Raw genomic sequence first — 23,786 nt, 5'->3', positions numbered from 1 at the left:
ACTACTTAGCTAAATGTTTTGCAACGGAAAACAAAAATAAGCATTTCTTATTCAGGTAGTCACTCCCCATTTCAAATCAGTTTTATTCCATTGGATGCCTAATGAACACGACCCTGGTATCATGACAACACTTTATAACCAGCCAGGACATGTTACTGTATAACCAGCCAGGACATGTTACTGTGTAACCAGCCAGGACATGTTACTGTGTAACCAGCCAGGACAACACTACTCACCCTGGCGCCAAATTCTCCGTTCTCCCTCTCTGAGAATCCTACTTCGCTCATGTCTGCCAGGTTGGTCATGCTGCCAGCATGAGTCTGGCTGTGGGTTCCGTTCAGAGCGTTGTTGTATTGCTCTATAGTCTTAGTCACCTCCTGTTGACTGTCCTGGATCTGAGAAAGCTTACTACGAGCCTAAAAGGATAAAGGGATGTCAGTGAGTCTCCAGTAACACCGGTAGTTCTAGTAAAAGAGATTAAGTATGTAGGGCTGTTGCGGTGAACGTATTACCGCCACACCGCCAGTCACGAGTCATGACCGCAGTTAAACTCCATGTGACCGTTTAGTCACAGTAACAAGGCTTGATGCTGCTGATAGTTATTAGAAACCCACCAAAATTGCTAACTGCCTGGTACTCAGCACTCTATTGTCCCTGTCATCACTGACATCAATACAGATGTAATGGAACATCTAAATCAAGCACTTCATGAGAGCCCATGAGCTCATGTTGCACAACATTTCTATTGGCTACGCAATTGTGGGAGAAAACAGAGTGATGGCCTCTAATAAAAAGAGGAGGATCCCATCATTTTTCTATAGGCTAGGCCTACTATATTTATTTATCATCTCTGCTAATATTAATCACATTGCTTCACTTTACAACAGAAGTATAGCCTACCTAGCTGGCATGAATATAAACCACTGGAAAGGCGTCTTACATTCGCTATTTAAGTGCATAGATGACATGTATTATCCCCCTGTTATGAGACAAGCGCATGATAATGGTCCATTCTAAATCAAAATTAATTTCACACATATATTATTTAAACAAGATTAAATTAAGAATAGTCTAATAGGCTAATACTGTCACCTATCACTTGTGAATGGCGTATTATCACTTGTGAATGGCGTATTATCACTTGTGAATGGCGTATTATCACTTGTGAATGGCGTATTATCACTTGTGAATGGCGTATTATCACTTGTGAATGGCGTATTATCACTTGTGAATGGCGGATTATCACTTGTGAATGGCGGATTGCTTTGTAATTTTTTTGCAACTATTTAAAATGATAGTGGAATACCTCATGTAAGCTAGCCCATAGGCCTATATGTCTTGAAAGGTTTGTATCACAACTAAAGTGTCCAAATAACTTCTTAAAATGAAGCACATTATTAATCCGCTTTACAACCGGTGTAGACTGGTATACATTACCAGCGTGTGAGTTTCAAGATTAGAGGAGTATCATTTACACCATAAAATAGCACCTTTATAATAAAGCATTACACCATAAAATAGCACCTTTATAATAAAGCATTACATGTATAAAATAGCACCTTTATAATAAAGCATTACAGGCATAAATTGTCACTCGAGGAAGGTGTTTTCACGCTAATTGATTGCATTTTGGAACATTTTAGTCATTTAGCAGATGCTCGTTTCCAGAGCGACTTACAGGAGCAATTAGGGTCAAGTGCTTTGCTCAAGAGCACATCGGCACATTTCCACCTAAGTTGTCTCGGGGATTCGAACCAGCGACCTTTCAGTTACTGGCCCAACGCTCTTAACCACTAGACCACCTGCCGCCCCTTAAATAAACAATGTGAATAAATAGCCTGATAGTTGATCATATTTCAAGCTGAACGTTCTGATTGGTTGAGTCAGCCTCATTGCATAGAAATGTGTTTTGTTGACGCTAGTGGTTGTGTTAATTTGAGATCTATCGCATCCCACAAATGTCCCAGACTATGTTTGAATTATTTATTTCTCACACAGAAGGACGAGTTGACCAATAGAAAATGTCAACAGTTGTACTATGGGGGATAGTAGATGAACATAGGCTGCTGCTTTTGCTGGTCGTTAGGCCTACTCATCTTATTGGCCGACAAAAGGTAAATGTAGACAGTTCAACATGTGCCTCGGAATACGATAAGAAGAATGCGCGGCAGTTGCGTCCCTGATGTGTCTTTCTTAACTTGTAGCCTACTTCAGAGCGGAGATGCCTGTGAGAAGGACCGGATCACGTGACGGACATTGGCTAATAAGAATTGAGATGTCTGAGAGAGCCATGCGAGTGAGAGGTGGTTCGGAGCACCTGAGATCCTCAAAAAGTTAGACAGCTGCACCATCGAGAGCATCCTGACTGGTTGCATCACTGCCTGGTATGGCAATTGCTCGGCCTCCAACCGCAAGGCATTACAGAGGGAAGTGCGTACGGCCCAGTACATCACTGGCAGCTGCCCGCCATCCAGGACCTCTACACCAGGCGGTGTCAGAGGAAGGCCCAAATAATTGTCAAAGACCCCAGCCACCCCAGTCATAGACTGTTCTCTCTACTACCACATGTCAAGCGGTACCGGAGTGCCAAGTCTAGGACAAAAAGGCTTCTCAACAGTTTTTACTCCCAAGCCATAAGACTCCTGAACAGGTAATCAAATGGCTACCTGGACTATGTGCATTGTGTCCCACCACCCTCCACCCCCTCTTTTACGCTACTGCTACTCTCTGTTCATCATATATGCATAGTCACTTTAACCTCTTGCCTCTACTTGGGACGCTTGCGTCCCAACTAGAGCTCTGGAAATGCAAATGCGCTACGCTAAATGCTAATAGTATTAGTTAAAACTCAAAAGTTCATTAAAATACACATGCAGGGTATCAAATTAAAGCTACACTCGTTGTGAATCCAGGCAACAAGTCAGATTTTTAAAATGCTTTTCGGCGACAGCATGAGAAGCTATTATCTGATAGCATGCACCAATACACTACAACAGAAAAGCACAGCAGGGGACGTAAACAAAATAATTAGCATTTCGGCGTTACACAAACCGCACAATAAAATAGAAAACAGTCATTACCTTTCACCATCTTCTTTGTTGGCACTCCTAGATGTCCCATAAACACTATTGGGTCTTTATTTCGATTAAATCGGGCCATATAAAGCCAAGATATCGTTATATGTAGACTGTGTGATAAACGAAAAAAACAGCGATTTCACAACGTAACGTCATTTTTAAAATTCAAAAAGTAGACGATAAACTTTCACAAAACACTTCGAAATAAGTTTGTAATGCTACTTTAGGTATTAGTAAACGTTAATAAGCGATAAAAATCATCCATAGGCGATGTCAAAATCATTAGCTGTCGTCTTGGAAAAAATTTCACGAGAGAGCTCTTCCGGAATGATCTGGGCGGAGACCGGAGGTAAGTGGTGCCCCTGTTTCGGTTCAACCAAGAATCAAAGAGGATTCAATTCACAAGACTCTAGACAACATGGGGATGCTGTGGGAGTTGAATGCTCGGTCTTATCTAATTCGGCTCACTGTTAACAATTGCTGGAAGTGGCGCAAGGATATTTATTTCCATTTTCTGTGATCAGGTTTTCCTGCGCTTTCCGATGTAACGCACGTTATGTAATAGCCACAGTCGTGATTTAACCAGTTTTAAAAACGTCCGAGGGTTTCCTATCCACACATTCTAACCATATGAACGTACTATATTCCTGGCATGAGTAGCAGGGCGCTGAAATGTTGCGCGATTTTTAACAAAATTTTCAAAAAAGTAGAGGGTAGGAGCAACTAAGCATATCTACATACTACCTCAATCAGCCTGACCAATCGGTGTCTGTATACAGCCTCGCTACTGTATATAGCCTGTCTTTTTACTGTTGTTTTTATTTCTTTACTTACCTATTGTTCTCCTAATACCTTTTCTGAACTATTGGTTAGAGCCTGTAAGTAAGCATTTCACTGTAAGGTCTACCTACACCTGTTGTATTCAGCATTTCACTGTAAGGTCTACCTACACCTGTTGTATTCAGCATTTCACTGTAAGGTCTACCTACACCTGTTGTATTCAGCATTTCACTGTAAGGTCTACCTACACCTGTTGTATTCAGCATTTCACTGTAAGGTCTACCTACACCTGTTGTATTCAGCATTTCACTGTAAGGTCTACCTACACCTGTTGTATTCAGCATTTCACTGTAAGGTCTACCTACACCTGTTGTATTCAGCATTTCACTGTAAGGTCTACCTACACCTGTTGTATTCAGCATTTCACTGTAAGGTCTACCTACACCTGTTGTATTCAGCATTTCACTGTAAGGTCTACCTACACCTGTTGTATTCAGCATTTCACTGTAAGGTCTACCTACACCTGTTGTATTCAGCATTTCACTGTAAGGTCTACCTACACCTGTTGTATTCAGCATTTCACTGTAAGGTCTACCTACACCTGTTGTATTCAGCATTTCACTGTAAGGTCTACCTACACCTGTTGTATTCAGCATTTCACTGTAAGGTCTACCTACACCTGTTGTATTCAGCATTTCACTGTAAGGTCTACCTACACCTGTTGTATTCAGCATTTCACTGTAAGGTCTACCTACACCTGTTGTATTCAGCATTTCACTGTAAGGTCTACCTACACCTGTTGTATTCAGCATTTCACTGTAAGGTCTACCTACACCTGTTGTATTCATCATTTCACTGTAAGGTCTACCTACACCTGTTGTATTCATCATTTCACTGTAAGGTCTACCTACACCTGTTGTATTCATCATTTCACTGTAAGGTCTACCTACACCTGTTGTATTCAGCATTTCACTGTAAGGTCTACCTACACCTGTTGTATTCAGCATTTCACTGTATGGTCTACCTACACCTGTTGTATTCAGCATTTCACTGTAAGGTCTACCTACACCTGTTGTATTCAGCATTTCACTGTAAGGTCTACCTACACCTGTTGTATTCAGCATTTCACTGTAAGGTCTACCTACACCTGTTGTATTCAGCATTTCACTGTAAGGTCTACCTACACCTGTTGTATTCAGCATTTCACTGTAAGGTCTACCTACACCTGTTGTATTCAGCATTTCACTGTAAGGTCTACCTACACCTGTTGTATTCAGCATTTCACTGTAAGGTCTACCTACACCTGCTGTATTCAGCATTTCACTGTAAGGTCTACCTACACCTGTTGTATTCAGCATTTCACTGTAAGGTCTACCTACACCTGTTGTATTCAGCATTTCACTGTAAGGTCTACCTACACCTGTTGTATTCATCATTTCACTGTAAGGTCTACCTACACCTGTTGTATTCAGCATTTCACTGTAAGGTCTACCTACACCTGTTGTATTCATCATTTCACTGTAAGGTCTACCTACACCTGTTGTATTCATCATTTCACTGTAAGGTCTACCTACACCTGTTGTATTCATCATTTCACTGTAAGGTCTACCTACACCTGTTGTATTCAGCATTTCACTGTAAGGTCTACCTACACCTGTTGTATTCATCATTTCACTGTAAGGTCTACCTACACCTGTTGTATTCATCATTTCACTGTAAGGTCTACCTACACCTGTTGTATTCATCATTTCACTGTAAGGTCTACCTACACCTGTTGTATTCATCATTTCACTGTAAGGTCTACCTACACCTGTTGTATTCAGCATTTCACTGTAAGGTCTACCTACACCTGTTGTATTCAGCATTTCACTGTATGGTCTACCTACACCTGTTGTATTCATCATTTCACTGTAAGGTCTACCTACACCTGTTGTATTCATCATTTCACTGTAAGGTCTACCTACACCTGTTGTATTCATCATTTCACTGTAAGGTCTACCTACACCTGTTGTATTCAGCATTTCACTGTAAGGTCTACCTACACCTGTTGTATTCAGCATTTCACTGTATGGTCTACCTACACCTGTTGTATTCAGCATTTCACTGTAAGGTCTACCTACACCTGTTGTATTCAGCATTTCACTGTAAGGTCTACCTACACCTGTTGTATTCAGCATTTCACTGTAAGGTCTACCTACACCTGTTGTATTCAGCATTTCACTGTAAGGTCTACCTACACCTGTTGTATTCAGCATTTCACTGTAAGGTCTACCTACACCTGTTGTATTCAGCATTTCACTGTAAGGTCTACCTACACCTGTTGTATTCAGCATTTCACTGTAAGGTCTACCTACACCTGCTGTATTCAGCATTTCACTGTAAGGTCTACCTACACCTGTTGTATTCAGCATTTCACTGTAAGGTCTACCTACACCTGTTGTATTCATCATTTCACTGTAAGGTCTACCTACACCTGTTGTATTCAGCATTTCACTGTAAGGTCTACCTACACCTGTTGTATTCAGCATTTCACTGTAAGGTCTACCTACACCTGTTGTATTCAGCATTTCACTGTAAGGTCTACTACACCTGTTGTATTCAGCATTTCACTGTAAGGTCTACCTACACCTGTTGTATTCAGCGCACGTGACAAATAAACTTTGATTTGAGAAGGGAATAATAATCATTCATATTCAGCCCAAGAGCACAACGACCACTGGCCACAAAAGGCTTTATTCAGGGGGCCTTACGGCAACACAAGCGGGATGCCAACGGGAAATTGGAGCCATTATCAAGTGCTTGTCAAATTGTGAATGAGAGACTGATGAAGTGTGTACAGCCTGCGCAAAAACAAAACAAAGCAGAGATCATGCCTTTCGTGAAACTTTTTCATTTAAGTGGCATTACGCAGCATTAGAATGTAATAAACATCAAGACATATAGCCCAACGTTTGTATCACAACTAACATGGCATAAACAGCTCAACTAAGCATATAGCCCAACGTTTGGATCACAACTAACATGGCATAAACAGCTCAACTAAGCATATAGCCCAACGTTTGTATCACAACTAACATGGCATAAACAGCTCAACTAAGCATATAGCCCAACGTTTGTATCACAACTAACATGGCATAAACAGCTCAACTAAGCATATAGCCCAACGTTTGTATCACAACTAACATGGCATAAACAGCTCAACTAAGCATATAGCCCAACGTTTGTATCACAACTAACATGGCATAAACAGCTCAACTAAGCATATAGCCCAACGTTTGTATCACAACTAACATGGCATAAACAGCTCAACTAAGCATATAGCCCAACGTTTGTATCACAACTAACATGGCATAAACAGCTCAACTAAGCATATAGCCCAACGTTTGTATCACAACTAACATGGCATAAACAGCTCAACTAAGCATATAGCCCAACGTTTGTATCACAACTAACATGGCATAAACAGCTCAACTAAGCATATAGCCCAACGTTTGGATCACAACTAACATGGCATAAACAGCTCAACTAAGCATATAGCCCAACGTTTGTATCACAACTAACATGGCATAAACAGCTCAACTAAGCATATAGCCCAACGTTTGTATCACAACTAACATGGCATAAACAGCTCAACTAAGCATATAGCCAACGTTTGTATCACAACTAACATGGCATAAACAGCTCAACTAAGCATATAGCCCAACGTTTGTATCACAACTAACATGGCATAAACAGCTCAACTAAGCATATAGCCCAACGTTTGTATCACAACTAACATGGCATAAACAGCTCAACTAAGCATATAGCCCAACGTTTGTATCACAACTAACATGGCATAAACAGCTCAACTAAGCATATAGCCCAACGTTTGTATCACAACTAACATGGCATAAACAGCTCAACTAAGCATATAGCCCAACGTTTGTATCACAACTAACATGGCATAAACAGCTCAACTAAGCATATAGCCCAACGTTTGTATCACAACTAACATGGCATAAACAGCTCAACTAAGCATATAGCCCAACGTTTGTATCACAACTAACATGGCATAAACAGCTCAACTAAGCATATAGCCCAACGTTTGTATCACAACTAACATGGCATAAACAGCTCAACTAAGCATATAGCCCAACGTTTGTATCACAACTAACATGGCATAAACAGCTCAACTAAGCATATAGGAGTTCCTGTTTCTTTGTGAACTGCTCAACACGTGTCCACTCCCTCGGAAATCAATTGAAGAAAATATCCTGTCTATTTTATTCAGCTTTGTTCAATTGTATTCTTCATTCTATAGAATAATGCCATGGAATTCTAAGCAACTATTGTCTGCTAAAAGCACCTAGTGTAGCCCACGGCCATATGGCACAGCCAGATAAGGGACAACTCAGAGCATGTTCTTCTGAAATAGACTACATTTTCTTCATATCATGTTTCTTTGGATATGTCTAAAATAAATCATGGATTTTTCTACTTTTTTTTTAATTTATTTTTTAATATACATGTTCGAAAGGTCTGCATCAGTGGCTTGTAGGCTATGTGTAGAAGACAGGAGATGCTTAACGTGTTAATGTTAATTAATGGTCAATTACCGTTAGACCGACAGTTATTTGCTTAACAATTACCGGCTGCCAAAATGTAATGGCCGCCACAACCCTACATTTAAAACGTTATTAATAAAAGCCTGCGTGGACAATGGGTTGTCAGTCTACAAAAATAACACTGTCTGTTTTTGTGAGAGTCCCATCCAGAAACAACCCCTAGCCCGTGCCCTCTAGTCCAGGGTTTCTTAAACCACGGGCGGGGACCCAAAGTGGGCCCTGGGCATGTGAGAGGTGGGTAGTGAGTTATGAGAATACATCTAGAAATCACACACAATTTCTTCTAAATTGGGGTCGTTTGTAGGACGATTTGGGTCAAGGGGAGGACGGTCAATTTCTCATTTGGTTCTTGAGCTACAAAAGTTTAAGAACCACACGCTAGATCTGAAAGCATCGGATAGGTAGAAGCAAAATGGGGAACATTTTCATTTAGGCATTAAAAAGGGAACATTTCTATTTTCCGGATGGCCATTCAAAAGTTACATTCTACTCCAAACGTGACACCATGTTCATTTAATACGACATTGGTCTATGATAATGAGCTATAGCATCTCTCTATCCACGTACCTGGTTGATCTCATCCTGGGTGGCCTTGAGTGACTTGATGATGGAGTCTAGCTGCATGCGTCCGGTCAGCAGGTTCTGCTCTAGCTGCTTCTCCTCCAACTGCAGTTTGTTCAGGTCAGACTTGGTACGACTCAGCTCAGTCTCCTGACTCTGCAGGTCAGACTCCTGACTGTGGATCTGGGTCTGTAAGGATGAGATCTGGACGGAGGGAGAAGAGGAATCCTATGTAAATAAGATGTGATGAGCGCTAGTGACGGCCTGTAAATGGGGACAATTGTTTCGGACATTCAGATAAGCCTCTATAAACTGGGGTTAGGGGTGGCACATATACCATATAACCGGGTAACCAATGAAGATCACCATGAAATAAACAGCTGACTGGAGCGGCAGGGTAGCCTAGTGGTTAAGAGCGTTGGACTAGTAACTGGAAGGTTGCAAGTTCAAACCCCCGAGCTGACAAGGTACAAATCTGTCGTTTTGCCCCTGAACAAGGCAGTTAACCCACTGTTCCTATGCCGTCATTGAAAATAAGAATTTGTTCTTAACTGACTTGCCTAGTAAAATAAAGGTCAAATAAAAAAAATTAAAAGATGGGACAGTTGAGTCTGTTTCTGCTGTAACATGGACTCTACAACGTCCTTAACTTTGTTGCTCCTTGCTGAAACAAGCACGGTGTTGTAGCAAATGAGTCTTTGGTTGCCTAGGAAACACCCCGCTCCCTGCAGAAGCAGCACATGCAGTCAGGAGAATAAATAAAAAGTACAACAAATGAGTCTTTGGTTGCCTAGGAAACACCCCGCTCCCTGCAGAAGCAGCACATGCAGTCAGGAGAATAAATAAAAAGTACAACAAATGAGTCTTTGGTTGCTTAGGCAACACCCCGCTCCCTGCAGAAGCAGCACATGCAGTCAGGAGAATAAATAAAAAGTACAACAAATGAGTCTTTGGTTGCCTAGGAAACACCCCGCTCCCTGCAGAAGCAGCACATGCAGTCAGGAGAATAAATAAAAAGTACAACAAATGAGTCTTTGGTTGCCTAGGAAACACCCCGCTCCCTGCAGAAGCAGCACATGCAGTCAGGAGAATAAATAAAAAGTACAACAAATGAGTCTTTGGTTGCCTAGGCAACACCCCGCTCCCTGCAGAAGCAGCACATGCAGTCAGGAGAATAAATAAAAAGTACAACAAATGAGTCTTTGGTTGCCTAGGAAACACCCCGCTCCCTGCAGAAGCAGCACATGCAGTCAGGAGAATAAATAAAAAGTACAACAAATGAGTCTTTGGTTGCCTAGACAACACCCCGCTCCCTGCAGAAGCAGCACATGCAGTCAGGAGAATAAATAAAAAGTACAACAAATGAGTCTTTGGTTGCCTAGACAACACCCCGCTCCCTGCAGAAGCAGCACATGCAGTCAGGAGAATAAATTAAAAGTACAACAAATGAATAATTGGCAAGTCGAAACGGTTATCGCGATCATTTGGTTGACCAATAACCAGCATCCAAAATTCTATGTCCGTCACAGCCCTAACTGGGGACAGAGTTTCCTGTCTAGACCATAATCGTATAGGTGTGTTGCTGACTGACCAGGGTGGACTGATCCTGACACTTCAGGTGAACATCTTTTAGCATGCCCTCCAGCTTGTTCCTCTGCTGGTCCATCTCCTCCAGCTGCTGCTGAGCATCCTGCTTCTGGGCCTCCAGGTCCTGCAGACCACCGCTCTCCTGGTCCAGGTCCTCCAGCATCTCCTGTTAAAATACATACAGTAATCAGACCAGACCACCGCTCTCCTGGTCCAGGTCCTCCAGCATCTCCTGTTAAAATACATGCAGTAATCAGACCAGACCACCGCTCTCCTGGCCCCCCTGCATCTCCTGTTAAAATACATGCAGTAATCAGACCAGACCACCGCTCTCCTGGCCCCCCTGCATCTCCTGTTAAAATACATGCAGTAATCACACCAGACCACCGCTCTCCTGGCCCCCCTGCATCTCCTGTTAAAATACATACAGTAATCAGACCAGACCACCGCTCTCCTGGTCCAGGTCTTCCAGCATCTCCTGTTAAAATACATGCAGTAATCAGACCAGACCACCGCTCTCCTGGTCCCCCTGCATCTCCTGTTAAAATACATGCAGTAATCAGACCAGACCACCGCTCCCCAGGTCCCCCTGCATCTCCTGAGGAAATGGTGGAAGGGAAGGAGACCAGCGCAGACCTCATAGGCGCTTTCTCCATTTGTCTTTCCTTGATTCCTTGCATCCTCTCTCTCCTCACCTCCATCCCAAAAATAATTGGAAGTTTAGGTTTGAGGGGGGGTGGAGTCATATTTTTTCCTCCAATCTGTTTTGAGTAGTTGTGATTGAACAAGATGTGGAGTCCATGAGACACTTCAGGATGAGAGTTCCCTTCCCGTGGATTAGACCCATTAAGAACGATTCATCCATAAAATGGGTCCCTGACTCCCTGTGGGTCTCACCTGAATTTCCTTGTTCTTCTGTCTGATGGCTTCCTCTTTGTCCCTGATGTCCTGCTCCAGAGTATACTTCTCTCTGCAACACACACACACACACACACACACACACACACACACACACACACACACACACACACACACAGCTAGGTGAGAAGGAGACCATGTCAAATTGTACGTTATTACCTCCCCCAAGTGCTTGGAGATTAGTTGACTGTGCAGTGTCTGGGGGATCTGCGAGGTATGGATCGAGAAACACTGCCCTAGCCAATGCTAGACACGGCAACAAGGCCTTTGTGTCACCAGGTTACCTGAGTGTAAAAATATAAGAGTGCTGTAAAAGATAAGAGTGCTGAGGAGGCAGTATGAAGAGGACACGGTTTACAGAACACACATCAGGGAAACCCACAAGGCACGAGGATCAGTAGGGAAAACATAGCTTCCTATCCTCATCTCCTTGGCTGTGCTTCAGTCATTGGGCAAGGATTCTGTACACAGAGTACATGTCTGTGAACAACAGACAATCAAAGTAGATTTAATCCAACGAAGAATATCTCCCCCTGGCTGTTAAAAGAAATTTCAAACAAGATGTCCTCCAGTCGAGCAATAGAGGTTAGGGTTAGTGGTCTAGGGTTAGAGTTCTAAGCTTAGAGTTCTAGGGTTAGAGTTCTAGGGTTAGTGTTCTAGGCTTAGTTCTAGGGTTAGTGTTCTGAGCTCAGTGTTCTGGGCTCAGTGTTCTAGGCTCAGTGTTCTGGGAGGTGCTCACCTCTGCAGCTGGGCGATTTCCTGACTGATGTCATCCAGCTCTTTGATGCCTGTCAGGTCAGCTGACTCTGTAGAACTGCTGCTGTCCTGGGGGGGGACAGAGGATGAGGAAGAGAGGGGAGGGATGAACAGGGTGACAGAAGAGCGATAAGAGAAGGAAAGGTAAAAAAAGGGGTAGAGAGTGGGGTGTGGAGAAACAGAGGAGAGAAGAAGAAGAAGAGTAGGTCAGAGAGATTCTGCTCTGAGGGAGAGAGAGGATCTCACTACTGCTGCATCACCACAACGTTAACACAGGAAGGAGCTCTGTCGCATGCTGGGTATGTAGTACATAGTCAACGGTAGGCTTCGAGGGGACTCCTACGGTAGGTACACCTATAGCATCTCTTGGCAGTAGTACTGTAGACTACTTTATCCCTGACCTCAACCCAGGGTCTGTCAGAGCGTTCACAGTCAGCCCACTGACAACCCTGTCAGATCACAGCAAAATCACAATCTACTTGAACGGAGCAATAATCAACCAGGAAGCATCGAAGCCGAACAAGCTGCATACTATTAAGGAATGTTAAGGATAGACGGAGGGTATTGTAGAAACCTACCAAACCTGGCCAACAACAAAATCTACTCTCTTCTAGACAACTTCCTGGACAAAATGTTTTCCTGCAATAGTGAAGGTGTAAACTTAGCAGTAGGAAGCCTGAACAATATATTTGACCTATCAGCTAACATATCATATTTAAATTCAGGCAGAAAACCTAAGACAACTAACATCAATGAGAAATGGTTTGATGTTGAATGTAAAAACCTAAGAAAAAATGTTGAGAAACCTATTCAAACAAAACCATAGAGAAGCAGAAAATCAGCCTATGGCTTCACTCTGGTGAATCACTCAGATAATACAGAACAAGAAGGAACAGCATGACAGAAATCAGCTCAACGTGATTTAAGAATGCATAGAATCAAATCCCTTCTGGGAAAATTGGAACGCACTAAACAAAAAACACAAAGAGCTATCTATCCAAAATGGAGATGTACGGATAAAACCACTTCTCCAACCGTTTGGACATATAACAAAGAAACAAAAGCTAAAAGATATACATGATCATTTAGTAAACTTAGAATCAGCTACTAAAGACCAGAACCCACTGGATTCTCCAATTACATTGGATGAAGTAAAGGATCAAACCCTACAACCTAAAACGGCCTGTGGTGTTGATGGTATCCTCAATGAAATTATCAAATATACAGACCACAAATTCAAATAGGCTATTCTTAAACTCTTCAACAACATTGACTGATTTGATCACCCCAATCCACAAAAGTGGAGACAATTTTGACCACAATAATTACAGTAGAATAGGCGTCAGCCGTAACCTCAGAAAAATCCAACATTTACTCAGTAAAAACAACTTCCTGAGCAAATGACAAATTGGCTTCTTACCAACATACCGTATGACAAAGCACGTATTCATCCTACACACCCCAATTGACAAACAAAACAAGTCTTATCGCGCTTTGTTGATTTCAAAATTTGGCATGAGGGTCTGCTATAAAAATTGATGGAAAGCGGTGTTGGGAGGGAAAGTATATAACATTATTAAATCAATGTACACAAATAACAAATGTGCAGTTAAAATGGGCAATTAAACATAGATTTATTTTCTCAGGGCCTTGGGGTGAGACAGGGATGCAGCTTGAGCCCCACACTCTTCAACATATGATGAATGATGAATGAATTGGCGAGGGCACTACAACAGTCTGCAGCACCCGGCCTCACCCTACTAGAATCTAATGTCAAATATCTACTGTTTGCAGATGATCTGGTGCTTCTGTCACCAACCAAGGAGGGCCTACAGCAGCACCTAGATCTTCTGCACATATTCTGTCAGACCTGGGCCCTGACAGTAAATCTCAGTAAGACCAACACAATGGTATTCCAAAATAGGTCCAGTAGCCAAGACAACAAATTCCAATATTATCTAGACACTGTTGCCCTAGAGCACACAAATAATTATTCCTACCTAGGCCTAAACATCAACACCAAAGGTAACTTCCACAAAGCTGTGAACGATCTAAGAGACCAGGCAAGAAGGGCCTTCTACGCCATCAAAATGAACATAAAACATCACAATTAGGATCTGGCTAAAATAATTCAATCAGTTATCGAATCTATGGTTGTGAGGTCTGGGGTCCACTCACCAACCAAGAAGTCACAAAATGGGACTAACACCCAATTGAGATTCTGCATGCAGAATTCCGCAAAAATATACTTTGTGTACAATGCAAAATCCTGAACAATGCAGGCATAGCAGAATGAGGACTATACCCACTAGTTATCAACATACAGAAAAGAGCTGCTAAATTCTACAACCACCTAAAAAGGAAGTGATGCCCACACATTCCACCACAAAGCCATCACCTACAGAGAGCTCAACCTATAGAAGAGTCCCCTCAGCCTGCTGGTTCTGGGGCTCTGTTCACAAACACAAACAGACCCCACAGAGCCCGAGGACAGAAACACAATTAGATCCAACCAAATTATGAGAAAGCGAAAAGATAATTACTTGACACATTGGAAAGAATCAACCAAAAAACAGAGCAAAACTAGAATGCTATTTGGCCCTAAACAGAGAGTATACAGTGACAGAATACCTGACCACTGTGACTGACCCAAAATTAAGAAAATCCTTGACTATGTACAGACTCAGTGAGCATAGCATTGCTATTGAGAATGGCCACCATAGGCAGACCTGGCTCTCAAGAGAAGACAGGCAATGTGCAGACTGCCCACAAAATGAGGTGGAAACTGAGCTACACGTCCTAACCACCTGCAAAATGTATGACCACATTAAAGAGACATATTTTTCACAGATTACACAGATCCACAAAGAATACGAAAACAAATCAAACATTGATAAATTCCCATATCTGTTAGGCTACATATCGCAGTGTGAAATCACAGTTGCGTGATTTGTGGGCCGTTGCCATGAGAAAAGGGTCAAAAAGTGGAGCACAAACATTGCAAATACAACCTATATTTATCCGATTATTTATTTCCAACTACTTGCACATTGTTACAACACTGTACATAGCCAATAATATAACATTTGAAACGTCTATAAACTTTTGTGAGTGTAATGTTCACTAATGTTTCCCTTGTTTGTCTATTTCATTTGCTTTGGCAATGTAAACATGTTTCCCATGCCAATAAAGCCCTTTGAACTGAGAGAGAGAAAGAGAAAGATTCCACAGTGAACTGGATCAGACAGTGGTGTAATCACTCTAGACCACCAGAAGGTGGCAGTGTTCGCCTTGTAAACAGTAACATTCTGAGGTGAGGCTGGAAATACTAGAATGCATTCATCCCTTCCTTGGCATTGGTAATACATAAACAATAGGTCATGACACACCACAGGAAATACATCTGTACAAATATTGTGCTTTACACTGTGGAACAAAGGACAGTGAAACAACACCAGACAGTAACACGACACCAGACAGTAACACAACACAACACCAGACAGTAACACAACACCAGACAGTAACGCAACACCAGACAGTAACGCAACACCAGACAGTAACGCAACACCAGACAGTAACGCAACACCAGACAGTAACGCAACACCAGACAGTAACACAACACCAGACAGTAACACAACACAACACCAGACAATAACACAACACAACACCAGACAGTAACACAACACCAGACAGTAACGCGACACCAGACAGTAACACGACACCAGACAGTAACACGACACCAGCCAGTAACACGACACGACACCAGCCAGTAACACGACACGACACCAGCCAGTAACACAACACCAGCCAGTAACACAACACCAGCCAGTAACACAACACCAGACAGTAACACAACACCAGACAGTAACACAACACCAGACAGTAACACAACACAACACAGTAACAAGACACAACACCAGACAGTAACACAACACCAGACAGTAACACAACACCAGACAGTAACACAACACCAGACAGTAACACAACACCAGACAGTAACACAACACCAGACAGTAACAACACCAGACAGTAACACAACACAGTAACAAGACTCAACACCAGACAGTAACACAACACCAGACAGTAACAAGACACAACACCAGACAGTAACACAACACCAGCCAGTAACACAACACAGTAACAAGACACAACACCAGACAGTAACACAACACCAGACAGTAACAAGACAACACCAGACAGTAACACAACACCAGCCAGTAACACAACACCAGCCAGTAACACAACACCAGACAGTAACACAACACAGTAACAAGACACAACACCAGACAGTAACACAACACCAGACAGTAACAAGACAACACCAGACAGTAACACAACACCAGACAGTAACACGACACAACACCAGACAGTAACACAACACCAGACAGTAACACGACACCAGCCAGTAACACAACACCAGCCAGTAACACGACACCAGACAGTAACACGACACCAGACAGTAACACGACACCAGACAGTAACACAACACCAGACAGTAACACAACACAGTAACAAGACACAACACCAGACAGTAACACAACACAGTAACAAGACAGTAACAAGACACAACACCAGACAGTAACACAACACCAGACAGTAACACAACACCAGACAGTAACACGACACCAGACAGTAACACGACACCAGACAGTAACACGACACCAGACAGTAACACGACACCAGACAGTAACACGACACCAGACAGTAACACGACAGAGAGAGTTTGAAATGCAGTACAGTAAAGCTAAAGATAGGAGGCGCTGGGGAGATGGGAGAGGGTGCAGAGAGAGGGATGAAGACAAGAAAGTGGAGAGGAGAGCAGTAGAGGGTTGGTGAGAAGGGTAGAGGGGGGTATCACACAGGAGGGCAGTGGCAGTCCTCTCAGGGGGGGGGGGGGTATCACTTCGGGGGAGAGGGTACGAGGAGGGGGAGAAGGTGAGGAACTAGGGGTGAGGGAGTGACTTACAAGAACAGAGGTGGTGGTCCTCTCAGAGGGGGGTATCATTTCGGGGGAGAGGGTCTGGGGAGGGTCCAATCCGTTGATGACTTTCTGGTGGATCAGCCACATGGCCAAAGAGAACTGCTCTCTGGACAGCTTTCCTGTCTGCTTGGTGTCAGCCAGACCCCTAGGAACAAAATACATTACATTTAGGTTTTGCTAAATTACTGTCACTTGTTTAAATGTTGCTGCTTTTCCCAAAATTCTGGTTGCAGAAATGCAGGTTTTGTGCTTATTCCCTCTTGGTTACAGCAATGTCCCAACCGGGATTTCCAAAAAACCAGGGAATTTGGGGAAAGTTAAAAGAGAATTTTGCTACTCTCATTACATTGTAGTCAAGTTAACAGGTACTGTGTATTCTAACCCAGAGTAATTTAACATAATGCATTGACATTCAGCAGGACAGAAAATGACATATCACGATCACTGCAAGTAACATGTTGTTACCGTGTACTGTACTGGTCCAACAAGACAATGCCCAATATGTCACTGTATGATTGGCCAATGAAAATAGTTTCTCGTTTTTGCCAAAACATTTTATGATGAGATGGTGTGTAATAACAGATGTGAGTGTACAAAACATCTAGAACACCTTCTTAACATTGAGTTGCGCCTGCCCAACCCCCCCCCCCCTTGCCCTCAGAACAGGCTCATTTGTCTGGGCATGGACTCTACAAGGTGTCAAAAGCATTACACAGGGATGCTGACCCATGTTGACTCAAATGCTTCCCACAGTTGTGTCAAGTTGGCTGGATGTCCTTTAGGTGGTGGAACATTCTTGATACACACAGGAAACTGTTGACCATTTAAAAAAAACAGCAGCGTTGCAGTTCTTGACACAAACCAGTGCGCCTGGTACCTACTACCATACCCAATTCAAAGGCACTTAAATATGTTGTCTTGTCCATTCACCCTCTAAATGGCCCACATACACAATCCATGTCTCAATTGTCTCGAGGCTTAAAAATCCCCTTCTTTAAACCATCTCCTCCCCTTCATCTCCACTGACTGAAGTGGATTTAATAACATACAGTGAGGAGAACAAGTATTTGATAACCTGCTGATTTTGCAGGTTTTCCTACTTACAAAGCATGTAGAGGTCTGTCATTTTTTATCATATTAATTACTTAAAAATCATACAATGTCATTTTCTGGATTTTTGTTTTAGATTCCGTCTCTCACAGTTGAAGTGTACCTATGATAGAAATTACAGACCTCTACATGCTTTGTAAGTAGGAAAACCTACAAAATCGGCAGTGTATCAAATACTTGTTCTCCCCACTGTACATTAATAAGGGATCATAGCTTTCACCTGGATTCACCTGGTCAGTTTATGTCATGGAAAGAGCCAAACGTGCTCCTAATGTTTTGTCCACTCAGTGTGTTTGTAAGGTGTTAAATGAACAATATGTAAGTCTAAGGTGCAGGCCATTCTGTCTCTCACCAGATCTGTGCCAGCATGGTCTTAGAAAGGTTGGACAGCATGAAGATCTCCATGACTTCCCCTCCGGTGACAAGACCGTCCATGTCTGTGTCTGTCTTCAGGAAGATGTCATTATAACGTCCTCTGTCTGCCACCGGGACCACCCAGTTCACAACCGCAGGTGACTAGCACACAGGAGAGAGGACAGAACTATCAACCCAGTTCGCTACTGCAGGTGACTAGCACACAGGAGAGAGGACAGGACTATCAACCCAGTTCATTACTGCAGGTGACTAGCACACAGGAGAAAGGACAGGAGAGAGGACAGGACTATCAACCCAGTTCATTACTGCAGGTGACTAGCACACAGGAGAGAGGACAGGAGAGAGGACAGGACTATCAACCCAGTTCACTACTACAGGTGACTAGCACACAGGAGAGAGGACAGGAGAGAGGACAGAACTATCAACCCAGTTCACTACTGCAGGTGACTAGCACACAGGAGAGAGGACAGGACTATCAACCCAGTTCACTACTGCAGGTGACTAGCACACAGGAGAGAGGACAGGACTATCAACCCAGTTCACTACCGCAGGTGACTAGCACACAGGAGAGAGGACAGAACTATCAACCCAGTTCACTACTGCAGGTGGCTAGCACACAGGAGAGAGGACAGGAGAGAGGACAGGACTATCAACCCAGTTCACTACTACAGGTGACTAGCACACAGGAGAGAGGACAGGAGAGAGGACAGGACTATCAACCCAGTTCACTACTGCAGGTGACTAGCACACAGGAGAGAGGACAGGAGAGAGGACAGGACTATCAACCCAGTTCACTACTGCAGGTGACAAGCACACAGGAGAGAGGACAGGAGAGAGGACAGAACTATCAACCCAGTTCACTACTGCAGGTGACAAGCACACAGGAGAGAGGACAGGAGAGAGGACAGAACTATCAACCCAGTTCACTACTGCAGGTGACTAGCACACAGGAGAGAGGACAGGAGAGAGGACAGAACTATCAACCCAGTTCACTACTGCAGGTGACTAGCACACAGGAGAGAGGACAGGAGAGAGGACAGGACTATCAACCCAGTTCACTACTGCAGGTGGCTAGCACACAGGAGAGAGGACAGAACTATCAACCCAGTTCACTACTGCAGGTGACTAGCACACAGGAGAGAGGACAGGACTATCAACCCAGTTCACTACTGCAGGTGGCTAGCACACAGGAGAGAGGACAGGAGAGAGGACAGGACTATCAACCCAGTTCATTACTGCAGGTGACTAGCACACAGGAGAGAGGACAGGAGAGAGGACAGGACTATCAACCCAGTTCACTACTGCAGGTGGCTAGCACACAGGAGAGAGGACAGAACTATCAACCCAGTTCACTACTGCAGTTGACTAGCACACAGGAGAGAGGACAGGAGAGAGGACAGGAGAGAGGACAGGACTGTCAACCCAGTTCACTACTGCAGGTGACTAGCACACAGGAGAGAGGACAGGACTATCAACCCAGTTCACTACCGCAGGTGACTAGCACACAGGAGAGAGGACAGAACTATCAACCCAGTTCACTACTGCAGGTGACTAGCACACAGGAGAGAGGACAGGAGAGAGGACAGAACTATCAACCCAATTCACTACTGCAGGTGGCTAGCACACAGGAGAGAGGACAGGACTATCAACCCAGTACACTACTGCAGGTGACTAGCACACAGGAGAGAGGACAGGAGAGAGGACAGAACTATCAACCCAGTTCACTACTGCAGGTGGCTAGCACACAGGAGAGAGGACAGAACTATCAACCCAGTTCACTACTGCAGTTGACTAGCACAGGAGAGAGGACAGGAGAGAGGACAGAGAGAGGACAGGACTGTCAACCCAGTTCACTACTGCAGGTGACTAGCACACAGGAGAGAGGACAGGAGAGAGGACAGGACTATCAACCCAGTTCACTACTGCAGGTGACAAGCACACAGGAGAGAGGACAGGAGAGAGGACAGAACTATCAACCCAGTTCACTACTGCAGGTGACAAGCACACAGGAGAGAGGACAGGAGAGAGGACAGGACTATCAACCCAGTTCACTACTGCAGGTGGCTAGCACACAGGAGAGAGGACAGAACTATCAACCCAGTTCACTACTGCAGGTGACTAGCACACAGGAGAGAGGACAGGACTATCAACCCAGTTCACTACTGCAGGTGACTAGCACACAGGAGAGAGGACAGGAGAGAGGACAGGACTATCAACCCAGTTCATTACTGCAGGTGACTAGCACACAGGAGAGAGGACAGGAGAGAGGACAGGACTATCAACCCAGTTCACTACTGCAGGTGGCTAGCACACAGGAGAGAGGACAGAACTATCAACCCAGTTCACTACTGCAGTTGACTAGCACACAGGAGAGAGGACAGGAGAGAGGACAGGAGAGAGGACAGAGAGAGGACAGGAGAGAGGACAGGACTGTCAACCCAGTTCACTACTGCAGGTGACTAGCACACAGGAGAGAGGACAGGACTATCAACCCAGTTCACTACCGCAGGTGACTAGCACACAGGAGAGAGGACAGAACTATCAACCCAGTTCACTACTGCAGGTGACTAGCACACAGGAGAGAGGACAGGAGAGAGGACAGAACTATCAACCCAGTTCACTACTGCAGGTGACTAGCACACAGGAGAGAGGACAGGAGAGAGGACAGAACTATCAACCCAGTTCACTACTGCAGGTGACTAGCACACAGGAGAGAGGACAGGAGAGAGGACAGAACTATCAACCCAGTTCACTACTGCAGGTGACTAGCACACAGGAGAGAGGACAGGAGAGAGGACAGGACTATCAACCCAGTTCACTACTGCAGGTGGCTAGCACACAGGAGAGAGGACAGAACTATCAACCCAGTTCACTACTGCAGGTGACTAGCACACAGGAGAGAGGACAGGACTATCAACCCAGTTCACTACTGCAGGTGGCTAGCACACAGGAGAGAGGACAGGAGAGAGGACAGGACTATCAACCCAGTTCATTACTGCAGGTGACTAGCACACAGGAGAGAGGACAGGAGAGAGGACAGGACTATCAACCCAGTTCACTACTGCAGGTGGCTAGCACACAGGAGAGAGGACAGAACTATCAACCCAGTTCACTACTGCAGTTGACTAGCACACAGGAGAGAGGACAGGAGAGAGGACAGGAGAGAGGACAGGACTGTCAACCCAGTTCACTACTGCAGGTGACTAGCACACAGGAGAGAGGACAGGACTATCAACCCAGTTCACTACCGCAGGTGACTAGCACACAGGAGAGAGGACAGAACTATCAACCCAGTTCACTACTGCAGGTGACTAGCACACAGGAGAGAGGACAGGAGAGAGGACAGAACTATCAACCCAATTCACTACTGCAGGTGGCTAGCACACAGGAGAGAGGACAGGACTATCAACCCAGTACACTACTGCAGGTGACTAGCACACAGGAGAGAGGACAGGAGAGAGGACAGAACTATCAACCCAGTTCACTACTGCAGGTGGCTAGCACACAGGAGAGAGGACAGAACTATCAACCCAGTTCACTACTGCAGTTGACTAGCACAGGAGAGAGGACAGGAGAGAGGACAGAGAGAGGACAGGACTGTCAACCCAGTTCACTACTGCAGGTGACTAGCACACAGGAGAGAGGACAGGAGAGAGGACAGGACTATCAACCCAGTTCACTACTGCAGGTGACAAGCACACAGGAGAGAGGACAGGAGAGAGGACAGAACTATCAACCCAGTTCACTACTGCAGGTGACAAGCACACAGGAGAGAGGACAGGAGAGAGGACAGGACTATCAACCCAGTTCACTACTGCAGGTGGCTAGCACACAGGAGAGAGGACAGAACTATCAACCCAGTTCACTACTGCAGGTGACTAGCACACAGGAGAGAGGACAGGACTATCAACCCAGTTCACTACTGCAGGTGACTAGCACACAGGAGAGAGGACAGGAGAGAGGACAGGACTATCAACCCAGTTCATTACTGCAGGTGACTAGCACACAGGAGAGAGGACAGGAGAGAGGACAGGACTATCAACCCAGTTCACTACTGCAGGTGGCTAGCACACAGGAGAGAGGACAGAACTATCAACCCAGTTCACTACTGCAGTTGACTAGCACACAGGAGAGAGGACAGGAGAGAGGACAGGAGAGAGGACAGAGAGAGGACAGGAGAGAGGACAGGACTGTCAACCCAGTTCACTACTGCAGGTGACTAGCACACAGGAGAGAGGACAGGACTATCAACCCAGTTCACTACCGCAGGTGACTAGCACACAGGAGAGAGGACAGAACTATCAACCCAGTTCACTACTGCAGGTGACTAGCACACAGGAGAGAGGACAGGAGAGAGGACAGAACTATCAACCCAGTTCACTACTGCAGGTGACTAGCACACAGGAGAGAGGACAGGAGAGAGGACAGAACTATCAACCCAATTCACTACTGCAGGTGGCTAGCACACAGGAGAGAGGACAGGACTATCAACCCAGTACACTACTGCAGGTGACTAGCACAGGAGAGAGGACAGGAGAGAGGACAGAGAGAGGACAGGACTGTCAACCCAGTTCACTACTGCAGGTGACTAGCACACAGGAGAGAGGACAGGAGAGAGGACAGGACTATCAACCCAGTTCACTACTGCAGGTGGCTAGCACATAGGAGAGAGGACAGGAGAGAGGACAGAACTATCAACCCAGTTCACTACTGCAGGTGACTAGCACACAGGAGAGAGGACAGGACTATCAACCCAGTTCACTACTGCAGGTGACTAGCACACAGGAGAGAGGACAGGAGAGAGGACAGGACTATCAACCCAGTTCACTACTGCAGGTGACTAGCACACAGGAGAGAGGACAGGAGAGAGGACAGGACTATCAACCCAGTTCATTACTGCAGGTGACTAGCACACAGGAGAGAGGACAGAACTATCAACCCAGTTCACTACTGCAGTTGATTAGCACACAGGAGAGAGGACAGGAGAGAGGACAGGACTATCAACCCAGTTCACTACTACAGGTGGCTAGCACACAG

The 23,786-nt window shown here is 44.6% G+C and overlaps 1 protein-coding gene across 1 annotated transcript in view; it reads right to left on the bottom strand.

The window, feature by feature from the left end:
- The window catches only part of LOC115122745 (epidermal growth factor receptor substrate 15-like 1), a 99,775-nt gene that overhangs the window by 37,375 nt on the left and 38,614 nt on the right, over nt 1-23,786 (bottom strand). Inside the window, exons 10-16 of the mRNA XM_065013758.1 lie at nt 18,727-18,890; nt 17,250-17,409; nt 12,267-12,352; nt 11,507-11,579; nt 10,614-10,775; nt 9,029-9,226; nt 237-416 (exon numbers count right to left, since the gene is read on the bottom strand). Coding sequence (XP_064869830.1) covers nt 237-416; nt 9,029-9,226; nt 10,614-10,775; nt 11,507-11,579; nt 12,267-12,352; nt 17,250-17,409; nt 18,727-18,890 — 1,023 coding nt within the window. The remainder of the gene's footprint in view (nt 1-236; nt 417-9,028; nt 9,227-10,613; nt 10,776-11,506; nt 11,580-12,266; nt 12,353-17,249; nt 17,410-18,726; nt 18,891-23,786) is intronic.

The sequence above is a fragment of the Oncorhynchus nerka genome, linkage group LG9b (assembly GCF_034236695.1).
Source record: "Oncorhynchus nerka isolate Pitt River linkage group LG9b, Oner_Uvic_2.0, whole genome shotgun sequence".
NCBI classification, from domain to species: domain Eukaryota; kingdom Metazoa; phylum Chordata; class Actinopteri; order Salmoniformes; family Salmonidae; genus Oncorhynchus; species Oncorhynchus nerka.
This window is presented reverse-complemented; position numbering and strand designations above follow the sequence as displayed.